This window comes from Pyrgilauda ruficollis, unplaced genomic scaffold (assembly GCF_017590135.1).
Source record: "Pyrgilauda ruficollis isolate IOZ18807 unplaced genomic scaffold, ASM1759013v1 scaffold254, whole genome shotgun sequence".
Lineage (NCBI taxonomy): Eukaryota > Metazoa > Chordata > Aves > Passeriformes > Passeridae > Pyrgilauda > Pyrgilauda ruficollis.
The window spans coordinates 1-15,711 of NW_024523867.1; the positions used below are offsets into that span (position 1 = coordinate 1).

Here is a 15,711-nt window from a genome sequence, read left to right on the forward strand (position 1 = left end):
AATAGGTAACTTTTTATTCATAACATAGATGACCCTCTGTTGCCAAAGATCTCTGTCCTTTGACAAGGTGCATGCAATTTTATCTCAAAGTGTACAGTCTAGAAGATGGGAAAACCTGTTGAATGGATCTTCCCACTTAGAGTCATATTGTAAATTCTTGGACATAAAGGACACACCCAGTAACTCTGAAGGACAAAAAGGATTTAGGAATTACACAGTAGAGTACTAAAATGTAATAATGTCTACATTTAAGGTGAAAATTTCTGACTTCAGAAGTTTTTAGTATAACCTCCGATTCATTCAAACTTGTCTCTTTTTTCTTAATAATTTCTTCGGCTGTCAAAATCAGCTGTAACTTCAGGATGTGATTGACAGTTTTTCTTAGATGTCAAATTGAGGTTTAAGGAAAGGAAAAGAGAGATGTCTAATTGCTTTTAGTTCTAAACCAGTGGCTGTTTGGGTACCTCTGCAACTCTAAAAATAGCAAGCAACTATAACAATACTAGACAGAAATATACTCTGTTCAATGTTGGTGCCTGCTAAGAATTACTTGAAACAGTTGTCAAGAAGCTTATAAACCATTACTGTAAAACAGTTTGTTCAGACTTACAGCTTTTATTCTGAGATGCATTTAGAAAGTGTTGGAAGTTAATGGAGAAGAAGGGTAGCAAAGAGACTACAGCATCACAAGAAATAACACAGCACTTACAGTCACATTTACACAGTGACCTGGAAGTCTAATTCTGGCTTCTAAATATGCACTAGGTGGAACCTAGCACATACTGGATTCATTGCAAAAGGCAATGTGGATGTGATAATGTTTGCTTCAGTGCACAGTGCCCACCTCCACCTGCCCTCAATGATTAATTTCTGTGCTGTCTCGAGGGTGTCACTGTTTGTTCACAGTGAACTAGTTCAGGGGGACTAGTCCATCTTTGTGCACATACACCTGTAGTATTTTCTATCTGAGGGTCTTAGAGGGTTTTAAAAATAGGTTTTTTAAGTTAAATGATTGTTGAAAAACTGCTGGCACCTGTAGTACAAAGCTATGGACTGTTTGCAGCCATGAAGAAAACTTGCACCTTGCCAGTGTTCTGTGGTGTGAAAGTGAAATAAATGGGCAGGAGATCTTTCTCCTTTTTAATGCCTTTATTAAAGAGATTCAGCTCAGGTGGGGAGAAATCGACGGGTCGCGCCCACGCCGCTGCTGCTCCCAGGAGTGGCACGGAGGAGGAGGGTGATGCAGCTTTGTCCGCTGGTCTGCAGGCAGAGCTGGGGACTGCGTCCTCACGGGAGATTCGCAGATTCCTACTTTTCGGTCCAACACTTCGGGTCCTCTCCCTAGTTAACATCTTTTCAGGTTAGGGTGAGAAGCAAAAAGGATCCAAGCAGGCACTGGATCAGGCACGCGCCCATCCTTAGACGTCACCTAGGTCCCCTAATTCTATGTTGGCTCATTGTTTTTAGGGGTTTTCGTGAAAACTGTAAGATTTGGTGCAATGCATTTCTCATCTGCATATGAGCTCTGATGCCACTCCCATGCCCTGCTGCTGCAGGGTCCCAGTGTCGCTCCCTGGTAAGCACCAGGGGGACAATGGCTAAATCACCAACCATTAACAGGTAATTGAAGAAGAACTCTTAACAATGAAGCTAACATAATAGCAACTGGTCCAACTGGTTTTAACTCTGCAACCTTAAACAAAAATAGATCACTTTTTATTCATAACAAGAGGATGCTGAAAAACATGCAATTTTGCTCACTGTTTTAACAAAATTTTCTGAGTGTCTGTGCAGCACTCTGGTTCTTGGTTGCACCTGGTGGAGAAGAAAGCAACTGGTGCAGAAGTAATTGAAAACCACAGGCTTTTTTCTCCAATCCTCCCATCCTCTGTGTTTAGAATGGCTTGATCTGGTCTTAATTGCCCCCAGCTTACCATGACATTCCAGCAAGTGGAACCATCAGGGCCCATAACAGAAAAAATGCCTGCTTTTTACAACCAAGCTGTCGCTAATGGCAGCAATAAGGAAGTTGTAATGCCTCCACCTTCTGGGTGCTGTGGCTGGAGTCCAGTGGCTGGTCATTGTCAGCTGTCCAGCACCTTGCATTTCCAGTGTCACTGGAGGACTCTTGGCTCTGTTTTGGAGAAAGCAAAGTCTCAAACAGCATCTTTTGTTACTGCCAGCATCAGTTTTAATGGCAGAATGTACATTTGTGATGTATCAGTGCCCTGGAATTCCTCCTTGAATTCTTGCCCTCAGTCTGTTTCCAGTCTGTTCTCTGGTGGTGGAGCACTGATTGGCCTAGCTGCCACATTATCAGAAATGGATTTCTGATCTTTCTGGTCAGTTTTAAAAGCATTAGTTCATTTAGAAACTGTTTTCTGGCTTGAATCATCAGAAGGGTGAGAGTCCTACTGCATTACGTACTTTTCACTGTCCCAAGATACTGAGGGGCGCTTAAACTGAAAAACCCAGAACTAGTGCTGGTTAGATGAAGCTGTGTTGTATTTTAAACAGAGAAATCTGTGCAAGAAGACCCCAAAGAAGAGTGGTGAGAAATTATTATTATTATTATTATGTGTGCTGTTGCTTTAGGGCCAGTAGAGCTTTTTATACATTTGTAGAGGTAATTCAGGTTTTAAAAATGTAAGACTAATTGTTTCATAAATGAAAAAAATAAATTGCCTTCAGATGAAAAATTACAACTGTTTGAGTGCTTGGTAATTGTTTTGTCTAAAGCTAATTACTAGTGGCTTTTTTGTGGCTAATAACAGACTGGTTCATGGAACATTAAGTGACGCTTATGTGTCTTCACTGTTTTAACTCCTGCTATTCATTACTACGTTCTATCACTCTCTTTAAGTATTGCTTGATGCTTCCAAGACCTTTTTTTGATGTAAATCTCAGTGTTTACCAGCTGACCTGCATTTTGTTTAGTAAACACTAAGTGCTTCTATTAAAGTCGCGCTTTCTTTGCAGTGAAGCAAATGTAAGGGCTAGAAGAGCCTGGTAGAAATTACATCTCACTACCTTGGGAAACCCTGCTTGGCAAGCAAGCTGGAAGTCCTTTTTGGGTTTCATTGAGGTACATAAGTTCTCACCTCTGCATCTCTGAGAGCAGCCTTCTCTCATTGTTGCCTGCATGTATGGGCCATCTTGTCTGCTGTTTTGCGTGACAAATCGAGACACACCTCCAGGCTGAATCCTGCAAGAAACGCTCATCACCATGTATCACACACGCAACAGACCTAACATTATAGCTACCCCTCCCACATGCAGATCCTCAGATAGGTCTTTGCTGTTTCTCATTTCCAAAGCCAGATGGTTCCATTCTCACACTTTTCTGCTGAATCTGCAGCAAAACTAATCTCTGCATGTGATTTAATGTGCAGCAAAATGATGGCTGTTTGTTTTCTATCAGAGGGGGCCCTGCACCTGGATAAACTGGTGTTTTTCCAGTGTTTAAAATGGATACTTTAATGTAAAAACAGTTGCTATGAAAGAAAAAAAAAGTAAATCTGAGTCAAATCAGCAAATGGATCAAAAGAAAAAATGTTTACAAATGTTCTCAAGCAAAGCTATTATTCATTTACTTATCTTCTTTCCAACTGCTTTGAACTCTGTGTGGAGACGGGAGAGAAAAGCCCTAATTTTTTAAGCTCATTAGCTTTAGCTAAAGTATTCTGTGTCCTCAATTATTTTAGTTGAACCAGCTTGACAAATAAACTGAAGCCTAGGTAACTGAGGCTTTTTCTTTTCCACTAACTCCAGCAGTTCAGTGCAGTGCTCACTTATCTGTTCCTCTCTCTTTTGGGAAGAGAAAATAAAAAAACAACCTGTCTCCAAGAGCATTTTGATTCACATATGCAGGTACTTGCATGTGCATGACTACTTTGCACATGAAGTGGTGACATTCTTGAACTGAGAAAGAGACCAAAACCAGTTACTTCTAATCCACTTTGGGATCAAAGCCACTTGTGCTGATTTGTGTAAATTATCAGCTGGGAAGTTAATTCAGAGCAGTCTATGTACTTGCACACATCCTTGGTAGCACTCAGTTCCACCCACTGCTTTCTTCTCCAGTGGCCAGGAGAAATAATGAAGTTGGGAATAAAGAAATGGAAGCCAGGCACCAACTGCTGCAAGTGGGTGTTACGGACATGGCACAGTGGCTTTGCAGTGAAGAGTTTAAAGTAATCTCTACTGACTGGACAAAACACTTGTGTGAATTGGATCCTGTGGCTCAGCTTACGGGTCTGAAATGAGTGTCACAAAGATGCACTTTTCCTCTGAGAATTTAATTTCTGCCTTTGCTCTCTCTGCCAGGGAGGAGGATGAGTACTCGGAGCTGAGGTCGGAGCTGAGCCAAAGCCAGCAAGAGGTTAATGAAGACTCACGCAGCATGGACCAGAACTCTGTCTCAGTGCCAGAGAACCAGTCCACCGTGGTCACTGCAGATGTGGGTAAGTTGTGTTCTTAGCAGAAGTGATGACTTCCCACAGCAGAAAGGTATCATAGCTTTTGAAATGCAAATCCAAGCATTTGGTGAGGAAATTAATTAATGTAGGATGTGTTAATCACAATTGATGCTGAGCTTCTACAGACTGTGAACTTAGATGTGAAGTAATCTTTGTGCCTTGACTGTGGAATTGTAGAATCATTAAGTTTGGAAAAAATCTGTGACATCATTGAGTCCAACCTGCAACCCAGTGCTGCCACCATGTTCACCATTAAATTTAGTTATTGTCCTCCACTGCCATACCCACATAGTTGTTGAACACTTTCAGGCATGGTGACTCCACGCACCCCCTAGGCACTCTGTTCCAACGCTTCACAACTCTGTCCATGAACATGTTTTTCCTGATATCCAATCTAAACCTCCCCTGGTGCAACTTGAGGCTGTTTGCTCTTGTCTGGTCAGTTGTTACCTGGGAAAAGAGTCAGACCCTCACCTGACTGCAGCCTCTTCTCAGTTGTAGAGAGCAGTATGGTCCCCCCTGAGCCTCCATTTCCCCAGAAGTAGACCTTCTAGCAGAATTCTGGTGTAATCCTCACTATGACAGACTTTCAGAATTCTCTTCAGTATTCTGTTCCTGTTTTCTATACTATATAGTTTATGCGTGCAAGACCTGCAACAGCACATTTGTATTTTCATGCCTACGATTTCTTCGATCAAAACATTGATACAACATTATTAATAATAATGTGACTGTGAAGTGTCTGACCTAAGAATTCAAGACATTTACTAGAGTTTTTTTAACCCTTATAAAAAAGTTAATGTTTTACTTCCAAAAGCTAGTGCTTACTGTTAAGTTCCTATTTGAACAGATACTAATATGAAGGTTTTTTCATCCTTAATTTTCTTTTTACCAAGAAAAAAAAAATCTAGTTCGCTTTTCAGGGTTTATTTTGTCTTCATGAAGTGAAGCTGGACCAGGGTTTGTGGATATAAACAGGAAGTTGTGTAAGTTTGTTCTAACAATGAAAAACATGGCAGTAGAATGGCATACAATGTAGACACCTAGAAGCTAAGGGGGATGATGTGTCTGTCTCAAAATCCAACAGACAGCTCTGGAGCCAGCCAAGGATTCTTGGTAATAACACACTCTGAGAAGGAACAGGATGTAGCTGGAGAAGAGTGCTGTGTGGAGGTAGAGGCAGCACTCTTCAGAGACAAGTGTCCTTGTTCAGCTCCAGCACAAGAGCACAAAGCCACAGGGATGAAGCTGAGAAGGAGGCATGTATTGTAGAGGGGAATCCAGCTCACCTAAGACCCCAAAAGACCTCCCAGCCATTTCTAGAAAGGTCTGAAAAAACGGATTGCCCTTGATAACTAATTTGCATAGAAAGGGAGAAACCTCCAGAGCGGAGAAAACTTACCTATAAACAGGTCCACAAAGCCCAAGGTGCTTGCTTTGCATGTGCAACCCAGCACCCTGAACAGGTGAATCATGCCAGAGCCAGGACTGGTGATTTTCTTCTCTCTTCTTCTCTCTTCTTCTCTTTCCTCTCTTCCCTTTCCCATTTCATCCAAAAACCACTGCCATGTCCTTATATAGTAGGTCAGGGCCTAATCTGACCCAGTTTCCATGCCAAGTGTGTGTTTGTGAGCTTTTGTGCACCCTCTGACTTTCATCATTCCTTTGACCACAAGCATCTGCAAATCTTGGGTGCTCCCTTTCCCTGAAGGGTAGGCTCACAAATAATAATGGACAAAGTAAGAACATTATCTCTAGGGATTCCAGCATTTCTTCCATATTTTCCTTCTATCTATAGACTCTGTCCTTTTTGGATGTTGTTTCCATATTCCTGTGAAAATAAATTGCGCACACACATATAAATACAGGAATATGTACGATTTTAAATGCTTCTAGATATAGGTATGCGAGGATAAAAAATTGTGCTGTAATAACCCATGTGCATAACTTGCTTACTGCCCTGATAGAGTGACTGCCCCTAATTGGTGACTTAGTAAAACCAGTAATACCTCATGACACTCTGATGTGTGTGGATCTGCTGCTCTGTTGCTACAGGCAATAAAAGGCCTACAGGTGGAACTGTGAATTCTCTCCAGTAGGTCTTGCAGAGCTTGTGATTGGGCTATGCTGGTTTTCTGTCAGAAATGGGGTTCTCACACTGTAAACTATTTCTTTTATGGGAGAAATGTCACCATCAGAACAAATCCCGGCAAACAAGGTCTTGTGATGGTTGTTTAAATGTACAAGATATTTTTTACAGAAGATATTATGGAAAAAAGCAAATTCAAGCAAACAAAACACAAGATTTTTACAAGTAAGCATCCTGCTTGCTATATCCTGCTTGTGAGTGAGTGGTGGTATTATTATGAAGGGTTTTTTAGGTATTACTATAACACATGGGTGTCTGCTAATTAGGAATTAGTGAAATGACTTCCCAGAAAAAACTTTTATATGTTGCCCATTCAAATTTTTCATGCGATGCTATAACATCATTCTAAACTCTTCTTTTTGGTCAGCAGTAGGTTTGTGTTTATGTCTGTTAGGCTGTGGAGTTAGGTTAATGACAATGAGTTTGCAGTTTTTTACTTTCTGTTCCTCGTATTCCTTCCAGCAGCTCTCAGTCTTCCCTTGCACAAGGAGGTTTCAAGGCAGTCTGCAATAATCTGGTGACTCATGTCTGTTAAAATTCCAACCCAGTTCAATGCCACACTGCTTTAGTGCCCTGCAAGATCCACAGCTATGAGACTACTATGAAGTTCTAACCATGGTGAATCGCTTGCAGGAGCAGTACAGGAATCACAGCCTCCACCAAGAATGCCTGCCACTGTTTTTAGTGGGATAGAGAGGCTACGGGTGCACAGCCACCTCATAGTGCACCCCTTGTGTGCTCTGCCGTGGGTAGCTGCTGCAGACTCTGACCTAGCCAGCCAGACATACTGACTGGCACATCCAGGAGACAGCACAAGGGTGAATTCTGCCACAGGTCTGCCTTAGGATCTCACTACTGCCATCTCTGTTCATCACCAGAGATGAACCTAAGAGAAACAAAAATAATTTATGGAGTGAGCTAGCAAAGTACAGAGACCCACTTGTTTTCACATAAGTGGAAGATGCTATGGCAGTGGACACTAGAAGAGGTTTGCCTGAAGACAGGGAAGGAAGTCATTCTCTGTGATACTTTACAATTAAAATAGCATTGTTGTATAAGCTGGTAATATGGTTGTGGTATGAAACATAAGCTGTGGTGTTATGATCCCTGAATATTCACCCATTTTATTTGAAGGAGTAGCTGTTAAAATAAAACACAGGCTCTAAGATGATTGGTAAGGATCATTTCTGTAAAACACCACGACTTTTTTAAATCAGGCAATACCTAAGTACAACCACAAAAAAAACCATCAAGTCATAACATCCCTGAATGTACCAGACAGAAGAATCTTTTATTTACAGAGTCAAATGTATGACTTCAATAAAATCAGTATAATAGACTTTGAATGGCCAAAAGAATAACATAAAAAATGTCACAGAATATAAGCATGTAATATCTTGAAATGTTCTTCAGAAAAGAGGGAGTATTGAAGAAAGAATGAACACTTCGGATAAGCCGTGGGGTGTTGTTTGTCAGATGAGAGGTAGCTCATTATTTCAGTTGGTGTGATTATGATATTTAAGCCTATCAGTTGTCGAGGAAAAGGTGGCAGAGTGCAAGGACATTCTCTGAGCAGTATCAGTCCTAGCTGTTCTGCAGCAGACACTTCCTGATTAAGAGTTTGTTTTTTCACTGAGTCACTAATTGTTGTGATGTTTGTTTTGTTTTGTCTTGCTTTCTTTTAGATAACTGTAGTGACTTGAATTCAGAACTGCAGAGAGTGCTGACAGGTCTGGAAAATGTTGTCTGTGGGAGAAAGAAAAGCAGCTGCAGTTTATCAGTGGCAGAAGTGGACAGGCACATTGAACAACTCACTACTGCCAGCGAACATTGTGATTTAGCTATTAAGGTAATGGTAACATTAGGCTCTAGAATGCAGTGTGTTCTCTGCCTGAGACACCTGATGACTTCTGTAATAATCATAATCACACTTTGCTTCCAAAGGTATTAAAAGTACTTCACAGGAGTCAACTGGAGTTTGCAGTGTGTGTTTGTAAGTAGTAACAGACCTGTTCTACACCTCCCAAGGTCCAGGAGGAGCTACTTGGGATCTCAAATCAGAAATGTGTTTGTCCTATGCTCATTTCAAAGATAAGAGAAATGGGGATACTCAACAGTTAATTTACTTTCTTAAGTAATTTTGCTTATCCAGCAAACAAGCTCTCACCTGCCCAAGGTCCTACAGGTAATCATTGACCAGTGACTGAAAACACACTGTGTATGTTTGTGGTTGGCTAAGTTGTGATTGGCTGCCTTAAAATATAAAGCTGTCCTGATTCCAGCCAGGACTGGGCTACAGTAGCTAGGAGGGGACATGGCCATGTTGTCCTATATCCCTCATTTTCCAGGAGGCGGGGAAGGGGTCCCTGGTCATGTGTTCTTGAGGGTGAGAGCTCATGTGCAAACTGCCCATTTCTTGTACACTCCCTTATTAGTATTTTTGCTGTTACTGTTCATTTTCTTACCTCATTGCTGTTTCCAGAAAATGGTTTTTATCTCAATCCTGAATCTTTGCATTTTGAGCCTGTGATTTCCCTTTCTATCCCTCCACTGGAGATTGGAAAGTGAATGAATAGAGCATGGTTTGGAGTTGTTTCAGTGGGAACACTGAATTGAGGAACACCATTTCCCACAGCACAGCAAAAGCTAATGTAAAACTAAGCATTGGTTGTGCATTAGTTCAAATGAGATAAATCAGCCTCAGGAACTCAAGTGATATCTGTATGTTGTGAGTGTAACCGAACAAGGGGATGGATGTTTGCTGGCACATGTAACAAAAGGCACTGCAGTTCAGAACCTGAAAGCAAGAGAGCCACAGAGAATCTTCCTGTATACAGGAGAAGACATGAACAAGCTTTTTGTTTCAGATGGAAAGGTGTCAGTGACTCATTTATACAAGAAAAATTGTACTGACAGATTGGTCTTGCAGTGAGGAGGTCTCTGACCATTCTGGATGGCTTTGACAGCCCTTTGTCCTGCTAATGGGAGAAGTTCCTTCTCTCCCTGCTGGTGCCTGAGGAATATAACAAAATATAAAGCAATTAATGTTAAGTAATAATTTGAAGAATGTGTGTATGTTTGACTTCTGGTCTCTTGGGATCAGTATTGAAGCAGTTTATTTGAGTATCTCAGAGGATTAGGATCAGTACCTTGAATGTTGCCAAGTACTTTTTAGAGTTTGAGGGTTAGCTATTTTCAGAGGTCACTATTCACCAAAAGAGAGGCTGTGGGTTCTGGAAAATAGGTAGAGATCAGCCTGTGTGAGGCCCACAAAGGTATCTGAAGTGAGATATGTTTAACAAAGGGAAATCCATACTTAGAGCCCCTCTCCATCATTGCACCCCTGACTGCAGGTCATTTCTGCTTTCATGTTTCCTCAGAGAAGAAAATGGGGAGAATTTTAAAGTGGGTGGAATTATGAATGGAACCTGAAGTTTTCTGACTACCTTTTGCTTTGGCTATTGGCTTTTTTCTTCACCAACAGACTAATGCATTTAAATGTTTTAAATCCTTCAGCTTTGGTGATTAAATTTCACTGGGCTCCTTTTATTGCAGTTGCTGCTGAATTACTTTTTGCTTCTTTTATACAAATTATGTCACCCTAGCTGTCTCAATTGCTTCTGCCCCACAGAAACTGAAAAGACCTTGAAATCAAATTTATCAGATTGTCTTATTAACTGAACTAAAAGCATACTTTAAGAAAAGGATCTAAGAAAATTTCCACAGAATAGTCCGATTAATGCCTTGTTTGTTTTGGAGATCACATCAGTAACAGATACCTAAACACTGAAATTTTTCTGATTAAAAAAGCTGCAAGGATTTCCAAGCATGGAACATTTAGAATATGAGAACAGCTGTACTGGGTTGAACCAAAAGTCCATCTACCGAGTGGCAGATGCTAATGGAAATACAGCATCAAAAATTACATGCGTAGTATGTTCTTTTCCTTCCTTCAGAGATGCTTCCAGCAAAGTGGGTCTGTAGAAACTTGAACCAAAGATTATGTCTTTGTGTTGAATTGTAGTGGGTGAAATTTTCTTCTTTGTTTCTGTCTACTGTGCTTTTGGACCTGTCTAAATTTTTGACCTCCATAAATTCTGTTAGAAATAAATTCTGCCATTGAGTTACACCATGGGAAGAAGTCCTGCTTTAGTATCTTTTAAATGTGATACTTGCTGATTTAATCTGATATCTCATCTGTAACACAACACTTCTTGTAAAGAAAATAAGGCAGAGAGCACTGATGGCAGTGTCAGCGACAAGACTGGAATTACCATCATATGACATCCTGCTGCCCTGTGCTTAGAACATGACATTGTAATTCAATCCCATACTCTGTGAAATTATACCTGAATTATCTGCTGTGCAGCAACACACCAGGTAAAACTGCTCTGTAATGCTGCTTTGAAGAAAACTAATCAGCATTATTTTACATAGCTATATCTGTGTACAGTGTTTATGTTCTGTTTTCCATGGAGGATGGTTGGTAGCGTATTGGACACGAGAGAATTGCTCTAGTGGTAGTGCTCTGGGAAGCAGTGGTTTAGGAAGGGGAGGGGTTGGGAAAATAGCAACACTGGATCATGGGGAATGGGGAGGAAGGGGGCAGCAGGAGAACTTTGAATTAGAGGGATGAGAAGACAGCTGGGGGTGGTGTGGGGGAAGAAGGGAGAGGAGAAATCAGCCACAAAGAGGTTTAAAATAAAAATGGCATCATCAAAAGAGGATGCTCTTGCCATTACAGAGCTTCTCTTTATATTGTGAGATTAACCACCCTGTGCTTATTCAGATCTTGAACTCACCCTCATGCTGTGTTGAAATAATTTACCTGGTCATAATTTGAGACCTATGGGCCCAAGTGAAGCTAATAACATTGGATACCTGCAGTTTCTTCCACCTCACAGAGATGTTGCAAGCCTCTGCTTTTTCAGAAAAGTAACTTCAGTTTCCTACCAAATCTGTAAGCGGAATTACAGTGTAGATACTCTGATACTCTGTCAATAGAGTTTCATAATTGTGGCTCTAAAATGTATTGCAGTTTTATGTAAGAGAGACATGAAATAAAATCTCATTGATACCTCAAAGTCAGACAATGGTGAAAACACTGGTAAGATTTCTTTGAGAAAAAAAAAAAGTGTCTCCAGCTAGGCTTATTATTTTCATCTGTAGTCTAGTTGGTTTTTTTGGTCCCTCACAATTTAAGGAGTAAACAAAGCAGTAAATATTCAGTAATATATAGAATCATAGATTCCTAGAATATGCTGAATTGGAAGGGACACATCAGGATATAAATGTTCTTTTGAATAAAATAACTAAATAGATTATTATTAACCTTCGTACATCAGTTATCTTCCATATTAGATGTAAAACTATAGGCTTTAGCTGTAACTGGTTTTTGTATTAGCCAATTAAATGAAACTTTCTGCATTGACAGTGATGTCATATATTCTTTAATTTCCACGTCTCTTCCCATCATTTCAATACACACTGCTTTCAGGGAGATTAAAAAGCTTATGGGCAGCATTTGGAGTGGTTTTGCTTGTTGCAGATATCTTCCATAATTAGACATGGAGCACAGGCACAGCCTACAATGGGTAGTAGATTCCAAACTGCATGTGGCTCCCCAACAGGCTGTTATGCTGTGTTTCAGCATGTTAGTAGCCATCCTGACAGTTAGTTCAGGCATGGCAGTATTTCCTTGCTGGTCGTGGGTGCTTGTAGTTCAGTTTTCCCCACTGTAAGTTCCTGAATGTCCCTTGAACTGAGCAGTGTGTACACAGCTCTGAGCACAGAGGTGGGACGGGAAGTGCTGGATGCCATTGTGTCCCAGAGAAACCCAGCCTTTTTTAGGTACTAGAAAGGCTGTAACATCCCCTGTAATCCTAGTCAAGGCCAGAGTATTTTATTTTGCTGTCAACTCAAGGAAAGAACATACTCAGGGACATGGGAAAGAAGAACCCTCTTTTAATCCTCTTCCAGTTTTTTTATTGCCCTTTTGTGGCATTAGTCTAGCAGCAGATAAGGCCCCATGCCATGCACATTCACTGACTGCCCATTTCTGCCTGTTACTCAGCAGGGAAACAGTAAGTACAGTGCTCACCCATGACAAGGAGTTATTAATTTGTTCTAAAGTATTCTGATATTAAACTACCAGGGTTGCTGTCATTCACAGGTGACATGTTTTATTTGCATGTATTTGTCTGTTTTGGTGTTTGTCAGTATGAAATGTTTTAATGAAATGGTCAAACTGTCAAAGAAAATAAGTAATAATTTTGTTTGATATTACTTAGCAAACAAAAGAAGCAAACTAATGGTGTTGAGAGGCTGGGAGTGTATATATATAAAGTGTGTAGAGTTGCCTGTTAGCACACAGTTCTGTCCCATCTACCCATTAATCCTGCTCAGTTGTCTTTGCCTCTTTCTCTTTGTTGATGACTGTGTTTTTTGCAGACTGTGGAGGAGATTGAGGGAGTGCTGGGGCGTGACCTTTATCCAAACCTGTCTGAGGAGAGGTCTCGGTGGGAGAAGGAGCTGGCTGGCCTGCGGGAAGAGAATGAGAGCCTCACAGCCATGTTGTGCAGCAAAGAGGAGGAGCTCAACAGGACCAAGGCCACCATGAACGCTGTCCGCGAGGAGAGGGACAGGCTGCGTAGAAGGGTAAGGCTGCTGCACAGATGATGCCCTCTTCCTCCAGCCTGTATGTTTTTGTCACCAGAACAGGCTTCTCTTTAATCTCACTTCCTGTGCTGGCTATAGGGCTTTTTGCTTTCAAAGCTGGGCTGTACAAATGACAAAACTAGGAGAGAACTGAACATAATTGAAAAAGAGTGCATGAAAAACAGCTAGCGTGCACAACAGCCTGATTTCAGAAATCAGAAAAACTGATATGCATCTTCAAGGAAGCATACGTAACTTGGATATTGAGAAAGCAGATGTTCATCTAGTGAATTTTCCTGTGAGGCTGTTTTTTCCTGTAAACAACAAATATTTCTGTGTTTTTGATGGGAATTCAATTTGTGATTAGGAGAAAGAAAAAGAGCAGGGCTCCTGTCAGTGTGCAGTAATTCTCAAGCTGAACAATGAGTAGTTCCAGCCATGTCCTGCTTCCCTGTCTACATTTTATGATGCTTTAAGGTCAGATAAAGGCTTTGTGTGGAATCCAAAGTTAAAAAAATAAGGGGGGAAGATTTGTTCACAAAAAAGATGAAATATCTGAGAGAATGTGACCTTAATCTCAGTTATTTTTAAAATTTGTTAACTTTGTACCTGGTAAATTTGTGGAGTTTTGTACAGATATGAAGTTTTTTAATTTTTAAAACAGGCAGTTTCAAGTTCGTGTTCAGTCTAAATGACAATTCAGACCACGATATCATGGTAAACTATTGCAAGTATTACTCTTTACCTGTTGGCAGCAGATGATACCTGTTCTAAACCAACATTGTTCCGCAGTGACCATGCCATAAAAGCATGAACCTACATCGTGTAAGATTTGCAGTCTTCAGGTATGATGCCTCAATTTACCTTTCAAAACTCCCTGTCTTCTCCTAACACTAAAAAGGCTTGTGTTATGAGGCAAAAATAGTAATCTCATATCATGTAAAGCTAGACCACTTTAACTTTTCCTTTGTCAATTTTTGTCTTATTATATACTGTAGGTTGTTTTCAGTCCTGAAATTTTAGGACTGATAGTGACAGCTTTTTTTAGTGGAGGCAATACTACCCCTCGAGCCACAGAAGTAGCGTTTATGGACTGACTGGATTGTTGCCAAACTGAGGGGGTGGACATCAACACAAGCAGGCAGAGAGCTGAAGTGTGTGCTTCAGAAATGTGCTTACGCAAATGCAGTTATTGACACTCCAGGTGACACAGATGAATACTGAGATATCAAACAAGAGAAAGATAGGTGGCCTTGAGTATACAGAAAGATTCCTGTTTTGAGAAGTATGGCATGCAAGTTAAGGGGCTTGAAAGAATAGTAACAAGAATTTATGCTGACGTCCAGGAGTTATTCAGTTGAGAAACAGAAAAGGGGAAGGAATTTGGGTTGTTTCCTCAGGGATCAGCATGACTGAGCCATAGTAGCAAATTCAGTCCTATGACGTACCAGAGAAGTTATTTTCAGTAGGGGTTGGAGAAACTGTATAAAGAGTAGTGAGAATGTTATATGTCATTCTTATCTCTTAATGGTGCAGTTTAAATTGGCAAAAAATTATGTAGTCAATGGTCAAAGAAATGGTCATGTTCTGTAGAGGAGGGACTTGTCCTGTTCAGCATGGCAAAGCAAATTTTCAATTTGTTTTCTCTTTACAAATGCTAGAGAAAGAAAATAAAAATGGGAGCAATGAGTCTCTAAACTCAGGGACAAAACTGGAGCGAGAGCAGAATAACACAAACCACTTGTGGCTGTAGGGGCACAGATGTTAGACTGTGAGGTGTCCAAGACATAGGAAGATTGTGGTTCTGAAGAAACAGTAAGGAGTAAAGCTACTGACTACTTTCTGAATGGAGGTTTGAAATATTAAAGTTATGTTTGTATAATGAAATATATTAATATGCAAGGATACCTGTTAAAACCAGGATCATTACATTAGGATTGCATCTGAAGGAATTCAGAAAAAGCCAAGTTAATACAGCTGCATTAATTCTAGAGCCAGCCTTAGCATCTTTTCACGATTCTACTATGTTTTGTCTGGCTGCCAGCAGTTCCAGTTCTCTGTTATGGAGGTATCTCTGGTGGAAGCAGAATTAAGGTCATCAGCTTGTTTCAGTTGTTTGTAACTACAGAGGACTTTACTGAAATCTGGTAATTACTATCATCCTTATCGTGCAAAACAACAGTGATTTATTACCCCCACCAGAGAATTTAGTTTGTGACATATGACCCTGTCTGCACACTATGTAATTGTTGCACTAGAGACCATATTTGCATTTTTAATGTAGCTTCATGTCCGTAGTGGCAACAAAATAAATGTTTTTTTTGATCTATGAAATATTTTCTATATGCCACCTGAACTCAAAAGTCACCTCAAATTATTTCCCTGGAGAATGGGAAAGGAGACCCAACTAAAAATTGGTTATTGTCC

The 15,711-nt window shown here is 40.5% G+C and overlaps 1 protein-coding gene across 1 annotated transcript in view; it reads left to right on the forward strand.

The window, feature by feature from the left end:
- The first annotated feature begins 1,935 nt into the window (after positions 1-1,935).
- The window catches only part of MCC (MCC regulator of WNT signaling pathway), a 56,737-nt gene continuing 42,961 nt past the window's right edge, over positions 1,936-15,711 (forward strand). The window contains exons 1-4 of the mRNA XM_041471042.1: positions 1,936-2,204; positions 4,327-4,463; positions 8,313-8,476; positions 13,078-13,284. Coding sequence (XP_041326976.1) covers positions 1,936-2,204; positions 4,327-4,463; positions 8,313-8,476; positions 13,078-13,284 — 777 coding nt within the window. The remainder of the gene's footprint in view (positions 2,205-4,326; positions 4,464-8,312; positions 8,477-13,077; positions 13,285-15,711) is intronic.